At 35.8% G+C, this 26074-nt stretch overlaps 1 protein-coding gene across 1 annotated transcript; it reads right to left on the bottom strand.

Moving 5' to 3' along the window:
• Positions 1 to 3563: 3563 nt before the first annotated feature.
• LOC121411711 (COMM domain-containing protein 7-like) lies at positions 3564 to 14641 on the bottom strand. The gene is made up of 8 exons (XM_041604540.1): positions 14516 to 14641; positions 12222 to 12275; positions 11677 to 11779; positions 10900 to 10956; positions 10197 to 10234; positions 7992 to 8082; positions 5172 to 5270; positions 3564 to 4143 (listed from the first exon to the last, which is right to left on the bottom strand). The coding sequence occupies exons 1-8, from the start codon at positions 14600 to 14602 to the stop codon at positions 4067 to 4069; spliced, it is 606 nt and encodes a 201-aa protein (XP_041460474.1). The 5' UTR covers positions 14603 to 14641; the 3' UTR covers positions 3564 to 4066.
• Positions 14642 to 26074: the final 11433 nt, after the last annotated feature.

Here is a 26074-nt window from a genome sequence, read left to right as displayed (position 1 = left end):
GAATTTTGCTCTACATTTATAAAGACAATACATGTACTTTCAAATCAGAGTTCACCTTAAGATGTCCTTAATTAGCACTGTATGACAAATGGACACATTGCAGGTTACTTTATATTACAATTGTTAATTATTCCTATCACGATATACAATGCTTTGGAATGTTCAATGCACACAATTTAAATTAATTGGTGAAGAAATTAGGTGGTCTGCAATGGTGTGATCTGAAAGGATTCCAAATTACTAGAATTAAAATATAACACTGAATGAGCAAATGTTTGGTTACCAAAGAAACCCCAGTTGTGAAATCTGAAACTACACTGTATTTACTTTAAAAAAATTACCTGAACATTTCTAATAGTTTTAATCTCATAGAGTACTGTGCCAATGAGATTAAGTATCTCCATGGACTGACAAAGATATCACTTTAATTCATCAGTAGTTAAACATCTAATGTATGGAAGAGGAAAGAGTCTAAAGGCTGAAACCAAGGCAAAGACATTACAAAAACAACTATAATAATTATTGTGTAATGTAGTTACCAGGTGTCAATATTAATATATTTATCAATATTTACAGAACGGATTTAACTAAAAAAAAATAAATTGCAGCTCAATGGCATATGTGAATCATGGGATGCAGATTGGCAACCCTGGCATTAGAGATGAACATGGTTTATCTTAATCCATTTGGGGCAATGAATTATTTGAGGCTTTGCTCGATCTGTTCTTAACATTCAAACTGACTACTAAGTACTTTTCTTTTATTGCAATATTTTCCCCTTTGTACGTAATATAGAAAGTAAAGATTGATGAAGAATGTCTTTCAATAAAGTCTTAAATTTGCGAATATGAAAAGGAAAACCATTTTTTTTTATTTATTGCATTGTCAATTTAAGTATTTTAGTTTTAATACTTTTCCATTTAACATTGATGCAATATACACAAGACAAATGGGCTCAATATAATTATGTCCCCCTACTTTCTTTTGAGAGAATGTGTCTGTGGACAATGTGAGAAAGGACCAAGAGAGATGGAGGAACATTTTGGAAAGTGGTGAAAAAAAGAGTTTTCATACAGGGGAGGGTCAGTCAAATATATTGCTGTATAAACACGCGTGACCAAAGGGGTGTTTTTTCAGTTTTGGACTCGTTAAGGGTATCAAAAACGTTATTTTCAAGAAGAAGGATGGTTTGAAAGAGTGGTCAATGGTCAATCGCGGGGTCAAACGTTTTTAGGGTATGCTTTTTCCCCAAAAACTTTTTTTTCAAGACTAGCCAAATGTGTTTAGGGTATTGTTTTTTTCCCCCGAGGTCAAATTTTGGTGACAACTTGTTTAGGGGCCAAAATGTGTAAATAAAGCCCGCGAAAAACTTGTTTAGGTTATTTTGCACATAGAGAAAAACTCGTTTAGGGGGTGTTTGGAAATTCCTTGGTCACGCATGTGTACAGCAATATGGGGGGGGGGGTGTGGAGGGGATAGGGTGAGTGTGAGTAGAGATTGCAGGGAAGCTGTGACAGCAAGGGCAATATTCAGATGGGTAAGAATTAGGAAATGCAGAGAGTTGTTACATGGGAAAAGGTTTCCTGGGAGGCTGAAAGTAATAGCTTTGGGAGTTGCATGAGATGGGCGATATTGTACGGCAGCTAAAAGTGGTGTTTTAGTGGAAATGATATGGGATTTCTGAGGACTGAGAGAGCAATGGTGTGTAACTGATGGAAAGGAAGAAGACCGAGGTTTTGATGCAGATGTTGGGTTTGGAAGAGACGTTGGAGCAGATGGGGAAGGCAAACTGTGCTGAGGAGGGAAACTTGATCATGTTTTGAGAAGGGCGCTGGAGTTCGAGGTGGCTGGTCAGCGGGAAACGGGGCAACTGAAGAAGACGTGGATAAAGCAATTAGTGAAGGAGAGTACAATGGTTGGGTTGAGGGAGGAAAAGTAAAGTGGATGGAGGGGGTGACGGTGATGTTTGTGAGTGCATAGTCAATCTAGCCAGCCACCCCGGGAAAAAAAACTGATCTAAACCCAGGGCCCCATCTTACAAAGAGTTACAATTGATCCAATCAATCGTAACTCTGCAAATCCATCAGTGTCATAGATTTTTTTACAGGAAATTTGCAAAATGTCCTTTGTAAACAAAGGAAAACACACCATATTGTGTCAATGAATTTATGGATATACATTCATATCTAGAAATTTTGTTGAACAAACAAGCATTTTATATATTGATGTTGCTGGCCGTCCGTAGTTGCGATTGAGCAGATCAATCGCAACTCTTTGTAAGACAGGCCCATGGATGACCAAACCAGTTGAGACTTTTGGAAAGCTTTTCATCAACGTTTTTCATCCGACGAGTTGTCAGAAGTGACAACATGAATTTGATTGGCTGAGAAGCACTGCTACTATGGTAACTGATGGATAAAGCAGATTTAAGTTCTTCTGATAAAACATCCAATAAGTCCATTCATGAAACGATTCCCAGATGTACTTAGTACTCTGCAGTAAAACATCATATTTTGTATGGGATTACTTGTTATACAGTGGCACAGTGTGTCCCGTAAAAAGGAAACCCATTTTAGATTTCACAATCATTTAATATCTTTTTACTACAAATTTGATACTCATGGCAAGAGTGGAATCTTATCTCTCATTTGAAACAGCATAGCAAATCGTTCACGCATGGCAGATTACCAGAAACGATCTGCACAGAAACTTACGTGTGAATCTGAATCCACTCTCATTTCAGGGATCAGCAAGATCTTCTTAACAAAGAATATAAAATAAGTGCCAATGAACCAATAGCTGAATATGCACTGTCGTCGTATCACAAACCAATCTGTCAAACTCTTCTTGTTTATTAATGCGTGAAGTGTTCGTCTCATATAAGGTATCAAAATAAAGAGGAATAATTGAATTATATGATTATGTAAATGAAATATCATAATTCATTTGCCTTTGAATTAAAAAGACATGGGAATTCCGGTTTCCTTTTTTGGGGGATGTACTATACAGACCATTGAGATTAATCACAGACTACTAACTTCTTTCACCACTTCTGATTTAGCCCTTAAATAATTATATAATATTGACTGGCCTTGAGGGGAGCATGAAATATATTGGCTGCGAAACAACATATTGTTCTAAATCTATAGATGAGGGCAATATGGTTCTTTTATGCCCCTTTCACAAACCCATCCCCCAATTATCCGCCCTAAGAGTAATGCGGATAATTCAATAAAAATTGCATTCACAAACTGAAAATAATCTGCACTATTTTTTACGACCGCCCGACCTGAAAAAGGCAGATAATTGTCATGGCAACTGCACACACCCCCTCCCATAGGGTTGTGTTGGAAAAGGGTGACCTTGTGACCGCACCATGGCAATTATCCGCATTACTTTGGAAATGCATTCATAAAGTCAAAATCTGGTCCCGATGCCGCTATTATGCGGATAATTACAGCATCGAAATAATGCAGATATCTCTGGTCCCGCTCCGATTTAACGACCAAATTATGCAGATATTATCCATCCGCATAATTGGGTATATGAAAGGGGTATTAAGGAATTACATTTGATGTTCCTTGAAAGAACCAGTCAATATATTTATTATCCAAATCAGACATCTAGAGCAAAATCATGAAAATTGATATTTTTCACCCTTAAAAAATGGGATACCGGTTCTATTTTGTCACAATGAGCAGGGTCTCAGATTTTACACTTGTGACATAAATGAATGTTGTGTCCCTGGGTATCTAGCGCCGTCTCATCTTGATTAAAATTGTGACATATTTGTTTCTACATGGAGCAATATGATGCATATCTCTTTCTATGCATCCTCAGATCCTGGATGTGAGACAATGGAAAATATACAGATATATTTTGCGTCATCTCTGCATGCAAACTCATTACGTGTAGAGAGACCAAGCAAAACACAAATCGCTTCAAGATAATCTAGGGTAATCTGGTTTCGTAAATTACCAGCTCAGACTTCTGATAGAGGAAAATAATCAACCCTATCTTACACAAGATTTTTTAAAACACTTTGAGCTTTGGATGATCTATCCTGCTAACTGAAGTACTCCAAGCTTGCTTTGGCTTTCTCCATTTCATGTAAGAATGAGTAGAACTCTGGCACTGATAGCTCTGTATAAAATAACAAGAAAAAAAACCCCAAACATAATAAGTGGAATGAGGAGTAAGAAATAAGAGTATAACAAAGACAGATCTGGGTTGTGTAGCTCTATGTAAGTTCCCTGTTATTTAAAGGGATGGTCCAGTTTGAAAATATTTACATCTAAATAAATAGAGTAAAATTCACAGAGCAAAATGCAGAAAATTTCATCAAAATCGGATAACAAATAACAAAGTAATTTTAAATTTCATAAATATTTCGTGAAAACTGATATATGCACGTTATGAATATTCATTAGGTGGGCTGATGATGTCACATCCCACTTTCCTTCATGTTATTACATGAAATCATAAATGTTTCATTTTTCACACGTGTCTCCATTATGATGAAATAAGTTGCGACAATAAATATCTAATGCACTTAATCAGTTCTGCAGTTGTCAATCCAATTGTTTTAGCTCTTGGTAGAAATTTTTTTAATAAACTTAATTTCATATAATAAAATACAAAAGAACAAGTGGGCATACGACAACATTATCCCACCTAATGAATATTCATAAAGACATGCCTAGAACTGTTTCACCGCATAAATGCAAATCTTTAAAATTCAATAACTTTGTTATTTGTTAACGGATTTTGAACAAATTTACAGCATTTTGCTCTGTGAATGTTACTCTATTTACTGAGATAGAAATATCTCCAGCCTGGACCATGGACCAATTTCCCTAAACGGCCTGGTCCCACTGGCCAACGGACACAAAACGTATTCGTAACGGAGACAGCGGACAAGCACAATTTTGGGATGGCTGCATCCATTTTCATCCGCTCTAGACAATGGACAAAATGGGCAAACAATGAAATCACAGTGGACGGATGCGCAATGGATATAGAGCGTATGAAACACATTTTCAAAGAATACACAACGGATATATAATATTCTCCAACGGATGGCAAGATTCTTTTCCGTTTTACATCCTCTCTGCTTCCGTAAGTGCAGTGGGACCAAGCCTGAATATGACTCTCAATAACTTCTTCCTTACCCATGTAGACATTCTCTGTCTTGTTACCCTTGTTGACAACCAACTTCATCTGAATAAACGTGCTTCCAACTTGTTGAAGTTCACTGCTTGCTGCTGTTACTGTAGGGGAACGCAATTCCAAGAGAAAACAGGTGAACATTCAATTTTCAATTCAATTCAATATTTATTTCAATCAATCAATCATAAAAATACAGGTATATACATGTAAAAACATGGGATTGGGAGCCCCTGGTAGTTTTCATTTAAAAAACTTGTGGGTGGGGCACCACCATGATACAATTAAATACAAATTAATATAACATATACATAAAGAGTGAACAACAAATAACATTGAAATACAATTTAAAAAAACAGAAAGAGAGAAAAAGAAACAATGGGCTAATACAGGGGAATAAAAACAAACAAACAAGCAAACTAGAAGTAATTATCATAAATTATAGTGACCTACATGTACAGTGTGCTATTGGCAGAAGTTTTTATACCGAGTAAAAAATTCAACTTTCAAAAGTTTTTTAAACTTATTTAGGGTTTTACTTTGTTTAATATAGGTTTTCCCGTCCAATTTCATCAGAGTTGCAATTAAATTAATGAAAGGACGTTCAAATTCGAAATATTTCGTCCACCCTCTGCACACATAGTTCATTTTCATTCATTTAGTATTCAATTTCGTTCTATATCATTCCTTTGAATTTTGTAGAAATTCAATTTAGAGAGAAATTCGTTCAAATTAATGGCCCTAAGGTGTCATTTAATTTCGCGACGACGAGCTGATCGTTTAATTTCGCCTAAAACACCATTTTCAATTTCATTTATCGGCACACATAATTGCACTTTAAACTTCCAAATTCAGATAGCATGTTTCTGTATTCACTTTTTTTCAAACTTTACCCTTTCTATTTGTTGCGGATCTTTTCAGTTAGAATCATTTTATTCCATTATGTTTGATAAAGACGTAATTCATGTAACACTTATAGGATATGGTTGTAAACGCTTATTCTTTTAGTGATTGATGAGTTGGTGCAGGGGCGGATCCAGGATTTCCCAAAAGGGGGGCGCATTTTCTGGAGGAATATGACGAGCAAAAAAAGAAGGTTTTAACCAAAGAATAAGGGTAATTGTGCCTCTCAAAGGGGGGGGGCACGAGTTGGCTGTCCCCCCCCATGGATCCGCCATTGAGTGGGTGGATGATCTAGTATGCCATTGGTAGGTATTTTTTCTTCATCATCTTGTTCTTTTTTATTTTTTCAATTCAATTCAATTTTATTTTACATAAATTGTATATAATTTAAATCGTTTTGGGGAAGGGATGGGTATCATGGTGTTGACCACAGTCTATAGTTAATGAAAGTGGAACAACTCGTTTGTCAGATGTAGAATTCAGTAAAATTTTTAACATCCAATTTAGGAGTAAAACCCATTTCCATAATTATACAAAAGAAGTAAAAAAACAACAACAACGAAAAACACTGTCCATATCCTGTAAGTGATTGCATATTAATGATTTTGAATTCATAAACGTTCGCAAGGAAGGAACACTACTCAGCTATTTTAATTTGATCGTTCTTTATAAATGTTTAATTGAGATAACTATGAAATCGCGTGCCATTAGAATTAAATTGAATTAAGTATTTGGCTATTTAAATGCTGATCTCATAGGTCATTCAAATTAGTTGCAAATTGAATTATTGAATCATTAAATCGGTTGAAATTTTGACGAAATTGGACGGGAAAACCTATATCATTATTTGAATCATTCCACAGCATTTGAAGAAACATATGAAGAAGTAGTAAATATTGCCTTTCAAGTAGGAGAAGATGTGAGTGAACACATACTACGTTTTACCATTATCTAGTAAATATGAAGCCAAAAGTCATGCTAGTACATATTCACCTCTGTATAATGGCATAATTTGTAACATGATCAAACTCATTTGGTCATAGCAGAATTGCATAAATCATGATATATCAGGATTATTGCCTGTCTAAAGATTTGGTAAAGGGTCAATAGTGTGAATTATTACCCGTATCAGACATCTGAGCTGGTAATTCACGAAACCGTATTCACCTAGATTTTCTGAATATTGGTATATTGTTTGTATTTTGCTCGGCCTCTATGCACATGTTGACTGTGCTTGCGGAGACGACGTGAAATATACCTATGTATTTTCCCTTGTCTCACATGCGGGCATTTGAGAATGCGTATGAAGAGATATGCTTCATAATGATTCGGGCAGCAACAATATGGATTTATTGTTGATTTGAGTAATCAGAGAAAAATCCATTAAGCATAACACTGACAATTTCATCAAAATCGGATGTAAAATGAGATAGTTATGACATTTAAAACTTTTGCCTAATTTCACAAAACAGTTCTATGTACATTGTGGTCGGTATGCAAATAAGCAGACCGATGACGTTATCCACTATTTCTTTTGTATTATATCATACGAAATATTCAAATTTTTTCCTCATTTACAAGCGTTACGTTTAATTCCTCCCTGAACATGAAGAATTAGCATTGTTTAATACTATATAGCTCAGTCAAATTTGCATAAAATGAAATACTGTATAATTCAAACAATAAAAAAAAGAAATAGTGAGTGAGGGGGGCATCATCGACTCTCTCATTTGCAGGTCAATTAGTTGTGCATATCACTGTTCTTGTGAAAAATAAGCGAAAATTTAAAATATCATAACTTTCTTATTTTACAACCGATTTGAATGAAATTTTCAACATTATGCTAGCTTGATTTTTCTCTATTCATCCAAATCAAGATTTTTTTTCTGGGGAGGACTTGACACGTAACGTTCTATTCATACCTCCAAACTTCCATTCCATGTCTACCAGCTGATTCACCATCAGGGTTTGACCAACCGCACTTCTTGATAAACCAACCAGGTTACGCTTCCACTGTTTGAAATGAAGAGATAACAATCAGTTCAAAATATTTATAGGAGAGACCGCCTAGGTAATAATCCCTTGGGGCCACAGAATTCTGTTCAATTAGGGCCAAATAAAACATGATCTGCATAAAGAGGGCCCAGGTGGGTGTTTCATAAAGCTGTTCCTAAGTTAAGAGTGACTTTAAGAATGACTGGTTAACCTTTCTGATGCGCTACACCATCGCCGATTTATTATACAATTTACCACAAGAAAGGATCAACAGTCGTTCTTCAAGTCGCTCTTAACTTACAAACAACTTTATGAAACGGCCCCCAGTTTCATAAAGAGTCACAACTTCATTTGTATATGATGAATTTGTCGTTATTAAAGTAAAATACTGCATTTTTTGGCTAAATCTTCCACCTTGCTGGCTTAAGTCTGGCTTGCATGCACTTTACAAACATGATATGCATCCCAATGGTGCTTACTAAGTATTTTGCTTAAATTTGGCTTGAAAATGAAAATTTTGTTTGTCTTCTTTGTTTCTTACTCTAAATTTTTAAATGAGAGTGGATGCAGAATAACAAATGAGAATCTACACAAATTGTTTCTGACAGGCCTCAGTATTTATTGTTTGTAATCTACCACACATCAAAGAGGATATATTGCTTTTCATATATGTGTCAAATTCATAATAAAATGCAAAATGTATACTAGTACTTGATAATTATTATATTTTATATCTAAAAACAGGTTTCCATTAAAATTGGGGGATGCACTGTATAGTACTGTGCACTTTTTTTTCAAATTTATAGACCATATTTTGAACTCTGGTTTGATCTAAACCACTGCCCCAGGTCTTTGCTAAAATTATTGGTGGCCAAAATACTGTTTAAGTATTTATTTACTGGGCTTTTTGTTATGCTATTTGTGGCAAAAACTGTTTTTGCTACAATCTGTGCCTACTGCGCTGAAAATCTACTGAACCATGGATTTTTGGGGGGCAAATTTGCTCATGCAGGCTAAAAATAACATGATTTGAACATATAAAGTAAAATAACACAAACAAAATACCCAAATTTGGAAAATTGGATGAGGGACAACAAAGTTATGATTGTTTAAAGTTTTGCATTATTTTGGTTTAATAAACAATTATAAGCATATCTTTATGAATACGAAAAGAGCAAGCTGATGATGCGATATTTCCAATCATTATTTTGTATTTTATCATATGAAATCCTATAAATTCAAATTATGTCCTTGGATAATGAGTATTAATCAGGAAAGGCTACTGATTAAATGTGTAAGATAGTCATTGCTGCAACTTATTTTGTTACATGGGAAACATAAAAATGTGACTTTATTATGATTTCATGCACTGACATAAGAAAAGTGAAAGTGGGGATATTCATGACAGCATGCATGCAAAGAAAATATATACTGCTGAACTTTGAAAATCAATTTGTTTATTTGATGTTGGATAGATGAAATTTTCACCCTTTTGCTTGAAGAATTTTACTTCATTTCGATTCAACTACTTTCAGCCTGGAGTACCCCTTTAAAGGGGAAGTTCACCCTGACAAAAAGTTTATTGTAAAAATAGCAGAAAAAATAATAAAAAATATTGCCGAAGGTTTGAGAAAAAATCATCAAATAATTAAAAAGTTATTAGAATTTCAATTATTTGATTTGTGACGTCATATGCGAGCAGCATTCCTACATGGCGAATGGTAAAAAATCAATGAAATTTCATTTTCTCAGAAAATTGAAAATGGTTTTTACTGTAACTTTTGTATATCAATAGACAAATCATTTCATACCCGATCATGAAAAGAAAACAGAATTAAGTCATCAGGAACCATACAAAATTTGAAATTTATACATTTTATATTACATAACACATGGGGCAGCTGCTCGTTTATGACGTCACAAATCCAAAATTTTGAACTTTAATAACTTTCTTACTCTTTAACGGATTTTCCTCAAACCTTCACCAATATTTTTACTATTTTTTCTGCTATTTTCACAACAAAGTTTTCTTCAGGGTGAACTTCCCCTTTAAGTCACAATGCAGAATATGGGCCAATGAGAAAAACATGCTAAATATATAAATTATGAAAATATCTATGAGCAACCCTCACCTCATTTGATACATAGCCCGCTTTTTCTTCTGACAGACCTAAACAGAATAGTAACAAAAATGCAAATGAAACCTATAATATACTGATAAACTGATTGCAATACATATTACTGCCAAGACCAAACACATGTTTGAAGTAATTAATGACCTATATTATATCTACACTTTTCCAATCCAATACTAAGATAAACTTTAATGTGATCCAGATTAAGGCTAATCACATTCACAAAATTTGTGCTGAAATCCTTACTTATGCAGTTAAACATTCTACAATAAATACTGCTGTCCCTTTTAAAATGTAACTACCCACTAAAGCTAACAAATCAGCCAAAGTGAATTTTGTATTCTATAAAGCAGAAGCTAGGATTTGGTGTCTGGTATTCAATCAAGCATGGTTACTGTAAAAAAGACCTATTTGAACAGTGGCCCAAAATGGCCTGATAACTAAATTTTCTTTGTATCTTGATTCTTGGCTTTGGTTTTAGTAGACAATTTTTTAAAATTATTTATATTTTAAATTTTTGAAGCTAAAACATCTATTTTGTCTGAACTTTCCCTGGCAACTTATTGCGAGTTTTTGAGCTGGGTAATCAAATGATTCTTGGGATTCTGAAAGAAAAATTACTCTGTAAGACATGCCTTGATGGACAGTGAAATCCCAACCACAGTGTTAAAATAGAGATTTAGTTCGTCAATTTACTCACCAAGATTAACAAAGTCTTCTTTCAAGTCACTAGGGCTTAAGTTTTTTCTCACTGCACCTGTCAATGAAATAAGAAATGAAATGAAAGATTACACATTGATCATGGACTAATTAAAGTATGCATTAATAGAGGATAATATGCCAAAGATAAAGTAAAAATAAAATATGAAATAGTGGCCAGCAATTGTAGTAGAAAGTGTGATCGTCTTTCAAATTTAAAAACAATTATACACCTAGCTAAAGTATAAGTTGTATTGTGCATTGACTAAAAATGCAATCTTTCCACATAATCGAGGGCTGATAAGAAGTGTCACTTTTAAATTTTGTACTCCAAACTTGTGTGTTTCATTGTTGAAAACCCATATTTTCTAAACAATTTATTTTCCTCTTTTTCTTCAAATGATTTCACTGATATCAATTATATCATCATCATTATCATTATTGTTATGAAATTTCATCATACATACTATCAGAAATTATATAATTATTATCATCTTTGAGAATTTCATTATCATTACTATCATTACCACCATTAATTCTTATTATTTTGTAATCATTAACTTTTATAATTACAATTAATAATATTCTTATTGTTAATAGTATCACTATCATCACCATTGCTATCATTATCATCATCCTTATAGCTGTTGCTGTTATTTTAATCATTATTATTTTCATCACCATCATCATCATCATCATCATCACTGCAACAACTATCTTTCCTTTCATTGTCATCTTCTACTGCAGGCAAATTGACATTTGCTTTGCTCTCACTTACTGTATGGCACAGCTAGAAGGCTTTTAACCACATTTCGTAGAGCTGGTCCGCTGACTCCTTGCTCATCTGAAAATTCATCCAGTTGACCTAATAATTTGCTGGACTACACAGAGCACCATAGGGGGTAAGATTAGAAATTGAATATGTATCAATTTCACTATTCCTGAATTTTCACATATCTTTAAAATGACAAAACTTTCACTACTCCCCCCCCCCCTTTTTGTTTCTTTTTAAATCACAATCTTTTGGTATTATTATGCTATACTTATATGAAGATGAAAGTAATATTGATTTTATGTCTACTGTGCTTTGTCACTCTATAAATACTCATCACTTTAACAAAAATAATAATTCCGTTAATAGAAAATATATTGAAAATTGATAACGTGCAATGATATAATTTGAAAATTCTACAATTAGAATTTAAAAAGGACACTACATTAACAGAAATTACATTAAAAATAGAATAGCAAAGCATCTACTTATTATACTATATAAACTGACTATTCAACGGTTTAGTTATACTTTCAAGCTAAGATTCATACCTTATTTGGCTCAAGAAGAAAGCTGATGACAACTGCAACAAGCTGAGTAAATTGCTAAAGAATTAAAAAAGAAAACATAATTCCAAATCAAAATAATTGATCACATATATATATGTGCTCATAACATGACAAAAATAATACTAATCTTGATTGTATGATGAATGATCAAATCCTCATAAAAATAAGAAAGTATCTTGAAGAGAAATTATCTTGAAGAGAAATTTGTAATCATATTGTTCTTCTCCATTTCCTGCTGAGAACTAGTAGTGAGGTCAATGATATCAATTTCTTTACCAGAGGCTGAGATTTCTAGACAAGTGCTGTCATTCTGGCCATTATTCCCAGAAGAACGTGGAGCTTTGCTAGTTTGCTTTAGATATTTGGAGACTATCACATGCATGTAGGTGGCCAAGTATACTTCTAACCTTCAAAGTGTGAGTGGTGGTATAGCCCCTTTGCTCACCATAAATCATTTAATATCTACAATATCAGGATCAGGTAACTAGTGCAGTACAAACACAGTTTGGTCAGAGTTCTGATGCAAATGAGAAACGATCTCAATCTATAGTCCATCTCGTGAATATTCATGAATTGACCTGCGATTTTCGCAATTTGCATCTGTGGTGTTTTGGATTTGGAATCAGCAGTGAATTGATATGTGCGAGGAACCCGATACTGGCTCTAAATTGCCAATTTTGAGACTTATCTGAGGATAGATATGGAATGAAATTAGAATGGAAAGTAAGGAGATAAGTTTTTTATTCTTTTTAAGGTCGGTTTGGTGCATGATTTTTATACCCCCCCCAATAAAATCACTCAGAGTATCAGAGCGAATTTTATACCTCGATATTCGGGTAGGTGTAGCGTAATATAGCAGTAGTGAAGAGAAGTGGAGCATACACGAACATCACTTGAGGTACTTCTGTACTAGACCAAAAGCTTTGGTCTCTGTAGGTTGTTCCGCTGAACTCTGTTGGCTAAACTCACCAATAAACAGAGACCAAAGTTCTAACTTGATCTCTACAGGGACCCAATGGCCATATGTTTATGTAATAAGTTCGATACACTAGGGAAGTGGGAGTTGCGCGACAGCCGAAGTCAGTCACTGTTTTTTTTCTCTTTTAAGTTTATTTCTTCCCCGTTTCGGTGCATTTCAGGACAAAATGGAATAATAATCTTAAGTTTGGTCCAGTTCTTTGTATATATATTTATGAAATAAAGACAAAAATCGATGCGCTCTGTCGGGGGATTTTGTATTTTAACCCCCTAATGGCGGCTGCACAATCGCGAGCCGTCTGTGTACAAGGATAAATTTTTTAAAATTTGGATGTTCAAAATCTCCTCAGAACATACGGCTGCCAGCTGTCTAGTACTGTACGTGCATCATTTGAGAGGATTTCTCCAAAATCTGTGTCTTAAAGTTTAAAATCAGACTCAGAGTCACTCATTCAATGAACAAGGTTATAATATAACCTTGTTCTCAGTTATATCTCCATGTGTGACAAAATAAATGTGGCAATGTTTGGCTTATTTTCTCTTTTTCTTTGGGGCAAATGCTTGATTTTTTTATACTGACAGTTTCCATTAGACCTGTTAATTCATACCACTTGGCTCTTATTTAAATTTGATTCTTTATATCATTTTTTCTTAATTAAAAATAGAGATCAAAAAATGAAAATTTTCTTGCCATATTACTTTCCACCAATAGAGGGCGTACAAAAAATATGCCCAAAATTCAAGTTTTTGAGCGCTCTGGTGAATACAAAAATTATTCCCACATTACTAATGATAAATAAATTAAAACTATATTGAAATTAGTAATTTTGGTCACAAAAGTGATATTTTAATGATTTTTTAAAGTGGGTGCTCTATACAGCATTGGCATACCATAGTCCTGTAGATTCTCCACAGGCCAGATGGTACATGTAGCAGTGAACAAGTGCTCAGAGTCAGAGCCGAGGGAGTGAGACCACCCATCCTACAATCGAGGTTGCATGATTAGACGTGTTCCTCTACAAGTTATTACAGTTTCGAAAGTGCACAATACCGACATTTAACGTGTAATTAATAAGTTATTATTACAAAAACGGCTTGAATGAATCAGTGAGGGAAGCGAGGGAAGCAAGGCAATGCAAACAAGATGTGGAACGTGAGCCCGGAAGTGATTTGACCAGCATATTTTATGGTAGATGGGACTGTAATGCGACAAAAGTTGCTCTGCAACAATCATGACGATAGAAAATACATATAAATTATAATTAACCATTAAATTATAATAATAATACAATACTCACTTCTTCATTGAATTTATTAAGTGACTGAATGTCATTGAACATTGAATCTGGAGGAACTTCTGTGGAAAAATGAAAAGTCGAAGCCATTCTGCAACAGTGCCAGAAATTCAGCTAGCAGCGGACGAAGAACTTACGGCGAAGGTTCCGGTATATTATATCAAGAGAATTAACGAACGAGCAGCGCAGAATTAGTTACGAATATTGACATTGTTTTTGGATATGCGCCGCCCGCCCCCGGGAATCAAAATACCGGTACTTTTTTTATTGTGAAATTTGGGATTGGCACCCGGGGGGCCACTTCCATTCACGAGTGGATACCATGCGCGACCATGGGTCTCGAAAAGCACCCTAAACACGTAATTTCCATATTCTGAAAATGCACCCCTAAACAAGAATTTGCGTGTGAAACCCTACCCTTAACAAGTTCTTGGAAACAAAACGAAACTCTTGGCAAATATTCCCTAACAAGTACAGGAATGCTTTATTGTTACGGTCCTTCGGTCGTCGGCTTTACCTTATTTGGTTTAGTACGACCCCCACCTTCTACACCTCGCGCAAATAGGACTCTAAACACGTAGTGTTGCCGGCAAAAAGACATCCTTAATAAGACATTTTAATTTTGTTTTATGATCTCCGCAAATTCGACCCTAAACACGTAATTTTCCTAGCGAAATAGATACCCTTTTTTCATTATTTTTGTGTTTTTGACACCCTTATCACGTTACGTACGTAACGTGCCCTATCGTGAAAAGGACATCCTTTTTACGTGTTTTTTTTGGTCGCGCATGGTATCCACTCGTCAATGTAAGTGGCCCCCCCCGGCCGGGGGGCCACTTCCATTCACGAGTGGATACCATGCGCGACCATGGGGTCTCGAAAAGCACCCTAAACACGTAATTTCCATATACTGAAAATGCACCCCTTAACAAGTATTGGCGTGTGAAACCCTACCCTTAACAAGTATTGGAAACAAAACGATACTCTTGGCAAATATTCCCTGAAATGAACCCCTAAACAAGTAAAGCCTTGTTTTATTGTTACGGGTTCTGTCGGCTTTACCTTATTTGGTTTAGTACGACCCCACCTTCTACACCTCGCGCAAATAGGACTCTAAACACGTAGTGTTGGGGCAAAAAGGACATCCTTTATAAAACATTTTAATTTTGTTTTATCATCCCCGCAAATTCGACCCTAAACACGTAATTTTACTAGCGAAATAGATACCCTTTTTTCATTATTTTTGTGTTTTTGACACCCTTTTCACGTTACGTACGTAACGTGCCCTATCGTGAAAAGGACATCCTTTTTACGTCTTTTTTGGTCACGCATGGTATCCACTCGTCAATGTAAGTGGCCCCCCCGGGGTACGAGTTTGAGTTTAAATTTTGGACAACTCACCCGGTAGACAACTCAGTCACCCCGAGACCGCTCATCCGGCCTCGGTTCAGCAAGGGCAAGTCGTCTCACATTTTGTAGGGTCGGGGAAAATTGTTTCACCAAAAAAGTCCAAATTATGCTAAATTTTGTCAAATTATGCCAAGCATAATGCCAGATGCTGAAGTGGTCCAAATTATGCCAAAAAGCATAATTATGCCAACTCTGGCACAGGGACCTGGGAAGCGGGGGTGCTGGGGGTGCTGAAGCACCCCCAGAAATTTTCCTGGGGGTGCTGCGTGTATTATTTTCCATAGGCAGCACCCCCACGAAATCAGGTTCCCCCTGTAATTTTTTTAATATGTTATAATGTACATAATTATCACATCCAAAATCGCAAATCATTTACATAATCTTTCACATATTTCAATAACTTCGCTCCTATTAAGCGACTCAATCAAGCTCGGCACTCGCGCGCGAAACGTATAACCATAGTTACTAGTACACAGTCTAATCGATAGAAGGGAGGAACACATGGGTGTGGCTGGACTTCAAACTTCCAGGTTTTATGTCGAATCAAGTATGCGCGCGCCCGGCCGCCCGTATTTTGTATAAACAATTACAAGTCAGACAATTGAAATCAAATTTCGTAGTCTTTTTTGCCCTCACCCCATGGCCCTGGGAAGCGGGGGTGCTGGGGGTGAAGCCCCTCCAAAATTTTTGGGGTGCTGCATGTGTTATTTTCCATAGGCAGAACCTCCTAGAAAACTAGTGGTAGGTATAATGGACAGAAATGTAATGAAAATGAACGACGTTTGGTAGACCCCCCAGGGGCGGATCCAGCTTTCGCCAATAGGGGGGGGGGGGCGAAAAATATTTTCAGCAACATTTTTCTCGAATGGCCGCCATAATTTTATTTTTTGTTGGTTTTTCAGGGGGTAGTCCTAACTAAAGACTGAAGTTTTAAGTTTATGTTAGTTTTTATTGTTATAAACACGATAAGGTATCTTATGTAGTCTTAATATATAATGCGAGCGCGAAGCGCGAGCAAAAAATTCTTTGATATTTTATGTCCTTAGAACTGAAGATTCTGAGCAGTTTTTATAATCATAAAAAAAGATAAGTATCCAACTAAACAATGCGAGCGCGAAGCGCGAGCCGAAATTTTATTACAGTAACGTGAAAATTAAGGGAATCAACTAGGACTGTTTTTAGTGAATAATGAAGAGGATACACAGGGCGGATCCAGCTTTCGCCAATAGGGGGTGGGGCCGAAAATATTTTCATGAACATTTTTTCTCGATTGGCCGCTATAAAATGATTTTTTTTGGTTTTTCAGGGGGTAGTCCTAATTAACTAAAGACTGAAGTTTTAAGGACATGTTAATGTTTATTGTAAAAATAAAGATAAGGTATCTCATGTGGTCTTAATATATAAAGCGAGCGCGAAGCTCGAGCTCAAATTCTTTGACATTTTATGTCCTTAGACCGGAAGATTCTGATAAAATTTTATAATTATGAAAAAATATAAGTATCCAACTAAACAATGCGAGCGCGAAGCGCGAGCCGAAATTTTATTATAGTAATGTGAAAAGGGACTAAATTAGGACTGTTCTTTGGTGATTAATGAAGAGGATAAAGTATCACCAATTTAATAATGAGAGTGCGAAGCACGAGCTCTAAATTTTTGATATCCGACCTGAGAACTGGACAGTCTAAGCGCGTTTTATTTGAATAAAAAACAAGCTGTGTGTTCACAAACATTTTAACAATGCGAGCGCGAAGCACGAGCTTGATTTTTTAATATACAGACATAATAAAGAAGCATTTTACAAATTTTGGTAAGAATTTCCAAAGAGGATAGGTTACTCACAAATCACACAATGCGAACGCGCAGCGCGAGCTGAAAATTTTGATATATATAAACAATTTGTGTAAATCAAACAAAATAATGAAAGCTTGATGTGCGAGCTAAATTATTGAGTGCAAATTGATTTCAGAACTGGATATGTAAGTGCCATTAATCCTCTTGAATGGAATTTATTACACAGGCAATGTGAGCGCGAAGTGCGAGCGAAAATTTTAATATAAAGCAAAGTCTATTTTCCAATTCTTCCCCTCACCTTTTCTTGTTTCCTTTGGGGTCGAGCCGGCCGTTACGAGGCTGTAAATTATACATCATGGGTATAATACTCTTTTTTTTTTTTTTTACTTTTCTTTCTGTTTTTCATAGTTTCTATCAAGTTAAAAGTACACTTTTTCTGCAGGTTGTCAAAAAAATAGGGGGGGGGGGGGGCCGGGACCGGCTCGGCCCCCTCCTGGATCCGCGCCTGCCCCCCCCCTCCAGAATTTTCCGATACAGTACTTAAAATGGTGTTTAAATTCACCCCTTTCAGATCGGAATATCAATTTTTTTCTGCTCGCGCTTCGCGCTCGCATTGTTGATTGTTATAATAAAAAAATATATTTAGAATGCCCAGATGCTAGGTCTATCTCTAACACGCGCACGCATGCTTATTCAGATACGCAGCTTGTTTTGGGGGTACTCCGGGCTGAAAATATTTAATCAAATACATTTTATGAAAATAAATGAATTTTATGAATATCTGATAACAAATAGTTCAGTTATTTAATTCTAAATTTCAGCAATATTTTATGAAAATGGCGATATGCATGTCGTCATGAATATTTAATAGGTGAGTTGACATGCATGGGCGGAAATCAGTCCCTTAGGTAGGGGAGACCAGGGCCCGGAAAATCTGACAAGCCAAAAAAAAGGTTATCACCCTAAATGTTAGGTCATTTTAACCCTAACAAAATTTGACAAGCCCCCCCTAAAAAAAAGGTTTTCACCCAAAATGTAAGGTCATTTAGTCAAAAATACATGTATTATTTCGATTGGCAAGTGATGTATTTTTCTCCATAATGAAAGGCCCAAAATAGGAGGGGGATATTGTGTCCCCCTGTCCCCTCTGGGATTTCCGCCCATGTGGGTTAAAAATGTTACATTCCCACTATCCTGTTTCTTGTGTTATTAAAAGTATGGAATCAAAATTGTTTCATTTTTTTTCAAACAAGTGTAAATGATATGTCTCCCTTATAATGAAATAAGTTGCAGCAAAGAAAATCTAATTGACTAAATCAGTTGTCAATTCAACTGTTTTTGGTTCTTCAAGGGAAAATATGGAATAACCCTAATTCTATATAATGAAATACAGAAGAGCAAGTGGGGATATGACATTATCAGTTTGCTCATTGAATATTAATGAAGACATGCTTCACCGGAATAATGCTAATCTTTAAAATGCTATAACTTTGATTTCCTTGTCGGATTTTGATCTTTATTCTTATGTTCGTCGGATTTTTCTTTATCTGTTTAAACCATATTACATTTAGTGCGGAGTATCAGATCAGAATATCAGAAAATTTCTGCTCGCGCATTGCGCTCACATTATTAATATAAGAATATATCAAATTACCCATCACATTCTTGATTTACAAAACATGAATAGAATGTCCCGTTTATAGGTCTGAAATCTCAATTTTGTTTCCGCTCGCATCAATCGTATAATTGTATACCCATCCTGTATTCTTGTTCATGATTAGAAGAGTGCTTAAGATGTCCCGTTTATAGGTCTGAAATCTCAATTTTGTTTCCGCTCGCGCTTTGCGCTCGCATCTATATATTGTATACCCATCCTGTTCATGATTAGAAAAGAAAGTGCTTTATTGTCCCGTTTATAGGTCTGAAATATCATTTTTATTTCTGCTCGCGCTTCGCGCTCGCATCAATTGTATAGTTATATACCTATCCTCTTCATAATTAGAAAAGTGCTTAGAATGTCTCGGTTTTTTTTTTTTTTGGGGGGGGGGGTTGAAATCTCAATTTTGTTTCTGCTCGCGCTTCGCGCTCGCATCAAATGTATAGTTATATACCTATCCAAACAGTGGCGTAACTACGGGGGGGCATGGGGGGGCACGTGCCCCCCCAAATCGGATGGCAAAAAAAAAAAAAAACGGGGAAAAGGAGAAAAAGAGGGAAAAAGGAAGAGAAACGTAGGGGGGAAAAGAAGAAATTGATGTTTATCATAGTGTTATATTATGTTATATTACATAAGAAGCATTTTCCACAACTTTATGAAACATTATTTACTTAATTGTGTCTTCATTGTTTCTGGTGCTCGCACAGACTTTTTAACGAGACATATAAAACTGCTGTACTAAAGCCTCCCGTTTTCAAATCAATATACAACAAAATAATATATTTCCTCGCAATTAGAGTAATTATTGTTTTAAGTAGTGATATATTCTTCTTTTTCATGACTACTGAAAGTTATTGACCTATTTTAAGGTCTTAATATAAAACATTTCCTGTCCGTGCTAACGTTCGCATTAGTGGATTGGTGAGATTTCTGCTCTTCATGAACTCCTAAAATCAGTCCTTAAAATGTCAATTTTTCTGATCTGAATATCAAAAAATTTTAGCTCGCGCTTCGCGCTCGCATCATTTGGTTAGTGAAATACGTGGGGTCTTAGTGAATTCCTACAAACAAGCCTTGGAATGCCCCTCTTCATGTCTGAATTTCCTAGATTTTCAGCTCGCGCTTCGCGCTCGCAGTATTTCATTAGTGACATGCGTATGATAATCATGATTACAATGACTTCAAAAAGAGCTGCATGTGTTTAGATGTAATTCTAACAAAATCAGCAAGCGCTTGGCACTCGCATTAGATGACTATGGTGAGATATGTATACTCTGACTTAATGGATTCGTAACTATAGTCCTTAAAATATCCATGTTTTGAGGTCAATATATACAAAAATTTCAGCTCGTGCTTCGACTCGTGCTTCGAGCTCGCATCATTTGGTTAGTCAAATACGTAGGGTCTTAGAGAATTCATACAAACAACCCTTAGAATGCCCCTCTTTAGGTCTATATTTCCTAAATGTTCAGCTCGCGCTTTTGCGCTTGCAGTATTTGATTAGTAAGATACGTATGATAATCATGATTACATGACTACAAAAGGTGCTTCATGACTGTGTTTAGATGTAATTCTAACAAAATCAGCAAAGGATGGCACTAGCATTAGATGACTATGGTGAGATATTTATACTCTTAATGGATTCTAAAATATAATCCTTAAAATTTCCTTGTTTAGGGTCAGTATATACAAAAATTTTAGCTCGCGCTTCGCGCTCGCATTGTTTGTTTGACGAGACAGTTAAGTATCATGATTACAAAACAATTTGCTTATAATGTCAATTTTTAGCCCTCAATATCAAAAATTTTCAGCTCGCGCTTCGCGCTCGCATTATTTAATCGGTGAGATACATATTCGTTTGATGGCACTGCATGTCCTTAAAATATCTCTATTAGGTCAGTATACCTGTCAACTGAGCGCGCGCTCCCTAAGTGACCCGAAATTTTTGCTGGTGCCCCCCCCAATGCCGTGACCCACGGTACGCCACTGTATCCAAATCATGATTACAAAAAGTGCCTAGATTGTCCAGTATATAGGTCGGAATGTCAAAATTTTCGGCTCGCGCTTCGCGCTCGCATTATTTGATTGTTGATATCTGCATCGTCTTAATGGGTAATTGCAAACAGTCCTTGTAACACGTCCCTTTGGATCAGGCCAGAGCGTATATAAAAATTATCTGCTCGCGCTGATCACGTTCGCAGTTATTATTTATTGCATACGCATCTTGTTAAGGACCACAAACATTGCTCAAAATGTTATATATGTGTGTGTGTGTGGGTGTGTGTGAGGGTGTGTTTGTGTGTGTGGCGCCCTTAGAGGTGTGTGTGTAATTATGGAAAACTTAATTGTGCCCCCTCCCCCCACCTTTGACGAGAGCTTTCAGCACCCCCACTGAAAAAATCGTTCCCAGGTCCCTGCTCTGGCAACTATGCAACAAACGGACATTTTAAAACATTAGCACTTTTTAAAAATGAATTTGTTTATGAAACAAACGATTTATTTCATTTTCCATTTCTTTCCCCCACCCTAATTTATTCATTCGTTGATCTTCCTACTTTTATTTGTCCATTTCTTCTTTCTCCCGTCTTTCTCCTTATTTCCCCTTTTTTTTCTCCCTCTTTGTTTTTTTTGCTCCGCCAATAGAAGGGGGGGGGGGGGGGACCGGGCCCCTGGATCCAACTATATATGATATAAATTATTTTAAAAAATGCTCGCCCTTAGCGCTTGTATTATTCTTTTAGTAAGCCTAATACGTATTATCTTTACATATTTATGCAAAATGTCCTTAAAAATATCACTTTTATAGGTTTTTATAACAAAACTATTTATAGCCAGCGCATTTGCGCATCGTGTTCGCATTTATGACTGTCAATCCTTCTAACGAGCCTGGAAAAGAGGGAAACAGTACGTGGCATAACAGGCGCGGGGGGAGCTGCCCCTGGCGGATTTCACCGGGAAAATATATATATAAAAAAGGGGGAGGAGAAATGGGAAGGAGAAAAGAGAAAAAAGGAAATCGAAAGGGAAAGAGAGAAACGAAAACTAAGTAAAACATATAAAATAGAAAACGAAAGGAAAGTGGGGAAAAAGGAACAAAAGAAAAGCATGTGAGAAAGTACAAATCATTCCTAAATATGCTTATACAATAGCATGATTAGTAAGAAAGGGAAATAGATTAAAATGTGACATAATGGCAAACAAATGTGGAAAATGAAGGTGGAATTGAATGAGCGAAAAGCTAAATTGGAAAACGACAGTAAACGAAGAAAAGGGACATGGAAAAAGGGAAAGAAGTAGATGTAGAAGTATAGTAGAAGTAGAAAAAATACTATGACCGGGCTGCCGATGATTGAAAATAAAGGAGAAGAAACATGGACTGCATTTTATAAGCGTGATAAATTTTATGCAATAACGGTCGCAGTGAAGGACAAAAAAAACGATTTGCATTGACTGAAAGAGAGACCAAAAGAAGGAAGAGCTTTGATATTTCTCTTTTCAATCAATATGATTAGTATGATTAGTAAGAAAGGGAAATATGTTTACTGTTAATATTTGTATTTATTTACTGTTAATATTTGTATTTTTAACCATTTATGTTCGTCACTATTTTCTTTTATTCTTCTGTAAATCTCTTATTTTAATCTTGTTATACTGTGTCTACAACTTATATGTTAATGTTAAATGTTTTGGACCCCACGGAAGACCAGCGTCACTGTGCCAGTCACGCTGAATGTGGGGCTATCCACCGTATTTTTATTGTATATAATTGTGCTTTTAATACGGAAATAAATACTACTGCTACTACTACATGATTTCCATTTTCTCCGGTATACAGATTTACAGGTACAGTGGCGTAACTATGGGGGGGCATGGGGGCACGTGCCCCCCCCCAATCGGCTGCCCCCCCCCAAAAAAAAAAAAAAAAAAAAAACCGGGGAAAAGGAGAAAAAAAGAGAGAAAGGAAGAGAACCGAAGTGGGAAAATAGAAATTATTAATTTTACAATTATACTTTTACAATTACAATTTATAATTATAATTATGGATTGTTATAATACTGTTTATTACATGAATTAACTTTTTTTCATAACTTTACGAAACATAATTTGCTCAGGGCCTATGTTTTAATTGTTCCTGGTGCTCGCATTGTCTGTTTTACTATGATAGATCAAATATTTTTTGAAATACTATAGTTTTCAAATATATTTGAGAGACGTGACGTTGTCAAATCAAGTCAATATACACCAAATATGTTTCCTCGCACTTCGAGCTGTTATTGTTTTATGTAGTGACATATGTTTATTTTTCATGACTACTTAAAGTGATCGCCCCGTTTTAAGGTCTTAATATAAAACATTTCCTGTCCGTGCTTACGTTCGCATTAAAGGATTTGTGAGATATTGTCTGCTCTTCATGAATTCCTAAAATCAGTCCTTGAATGTCCCTCTTTTCTGATCGAATTTCAGCTCGCGCTTCGCGCTCGCATCATTTGGTTAGTGAAGTACGTATGGTCTTAGTGAATTCCTACAAACAAGCTTAGAATGATCCTCTTCAGGTCTGAATTTCCTATATTTTCAGCTCGCAATTTGCGCTCGCAGTATTTCATTAGTGAGATGCGTATGATAATCATGATTACAATGACTACAAAAAAGCTTCATGTGTTTAGATGTAATTCTTACTAAATCAGCAAGCGCTTGGCACTCGCATTAGATGACTTTGGTGAGATATGTACTCTTAACGGATTCCTTACAAAAATAGTCCTCACTAAATATCCCTTTTTCTGATCTGAATATAAAAAAATTTCAGCTCGCGCTTCGCGCTCGCATCATTTGGTCAGTGAAATACGTATGGCCTTAGTGAATTCCTACAAACAAGCCTTAGAACGCCACTCCTCAGGTCTGAATATCCTAAATTTCAGCTCGCGCTTCGCGCTCGCAATATTTGGTTAGTGAGATGCATGTGTCAATCATGATTACAATTACTACAAGTGCTTCCTGTGTTTAGATATATAATTCTAACAATATCAGCAAGTAATTGGCACTAGCATTAGATGAATATCGTGAGATATTTTACTCTTAATTGATTACTAAAATCCCTGGATCCCTGGATATATACACAAAAATCAGCTTATGCTTAGCGCTCGTATTGTTTGTTTAGCGAGACAGATAACTAGAATTTGCTTATGTCTATATAATGTCCCTTTCTATATCTGAATATAAAAAATTTTCAGCTCGCGCATCGCGCTCGCATTATTTGTTCAGTGAGATATATATCCTTTTTATGGCACTGTCCTTAAAATGTCTCTTTTAGGTCAGTATACCTGGCAACTGAGCGCGCTTTGCGCGCTTACTAGGTGACTCAATATTTTTGATGGTGTGCCTTTTTTCTTTCTTATTACATTAAAAACAAAAGAAATAAAAGAGGGAATATGGACTGTATTTCACGATTTTATTACTATAAAAAATAATCGGCCTCTACTCAATGTGTGATCGTCTGCACAAGATTGTGTTGAAAAAATATCTTGCAGATACCGTAACGGTACCGGCACATCCACATCCATAACATCCACATCCATAACGGACTCCCCCAGGAGTGTGTTCTGAGCCCCCTTTTATATAATGTCATGATGAGAGATATTCCAATTGATCCTGAAGTGACAATATCCATATATGCTGATGATTGTGCAATATGGTTTTCTGGAAAAAATGTAGAGAATATTAGATTAAGGATACAAACTTATCTAGATATATTATGTACCTGGTTTAAAGACTGGGGATTCAATTTTTCTATTGAGAAGACTGTTCCGGTATTTTTCACTAAGCTTACAAACGTTACACCTCCAACAGTCAAGTTTGAAGGGAGTATACTCACTTATAAAAATAATCACCGTTTCCTAGGAATGATATTTGATAGTAAATTGTCTTGGCTTCCCCATATAGAGAACGTAGTTTCAAGAAGTAAAAGGAAACTAAATATATTGCGAAGTTTAACAGGAACTAAATGGGGAAGTTCATCTAAGTCCTTACTCATGGTTTACAGGGCAATTATTAGATCAATTTTTGATTATGGTTGTCAAGCTTATGATAGTGCTCCAGTAACTACAAAAAAGTTGTTAGACTCGGTGCAATATCAAGCACTCAGAATATGTGCTGGCGGGCTGCCGTTGACATCGCTAGTTTCTCTGCAGGTGGAAATGGGAGAACCTCCTTTAGATTTAAGAAGGCAAATGTTATCAAGCAAGTACAGACAAAATATAGAAAGACATAGTAATCACCCATTAATAACACGTATCAAACCATGTTGGCAGTTCGATTATCTTAAAGGTAAGAACGTTAGTAAACCGTTTGGTTATAGGCTTCAATCCAAGATAGGAAAAGAAATTAGTATTGAAAATATTATTTCTCCAGCCTTTCCCCCTTGGTTATTTTGTCCACCAGTTATATCTACTGAATTAAGTTCACAAATTAAGAAATCGGACCATCCAATACAATTGCAACAACTGAGTTTGGAATTGATACATACAAAATGGTCACACCAACTCCATATATACACTGATGGATCCAAAGCTCCTGAAAAGGGAATTAGTTCAGCCGCTTTCTACGTACCTTATTTTTCTTTTTACCAAGGCAAAAGGTTATCTAATTTCACCTCCTCCTACAGGGCGGAATTGATTGCGATTATTCTTGCACTGGAATGGATAGAACAT

Source organism: Lytechinus variegatus, chromosome 3, assembly GCF_018143015.1.
Source record: "Lytechinus variegatus isolate NC3 chromosome 3, Lvar_3.0, whole genome shotgun sequence".
NCBI lineage: Eukaryota > Metazoa > Echinodermata > Echinoidea > Temnopleuroida > Toxopneustidae > Lytechinus > Lytechinus variegatus.
The sequence above is the reverse complement of the archived record's forward strand: the minus strand, read 5'-3'. Positions and strand labels throughout refer to the sequence as shown.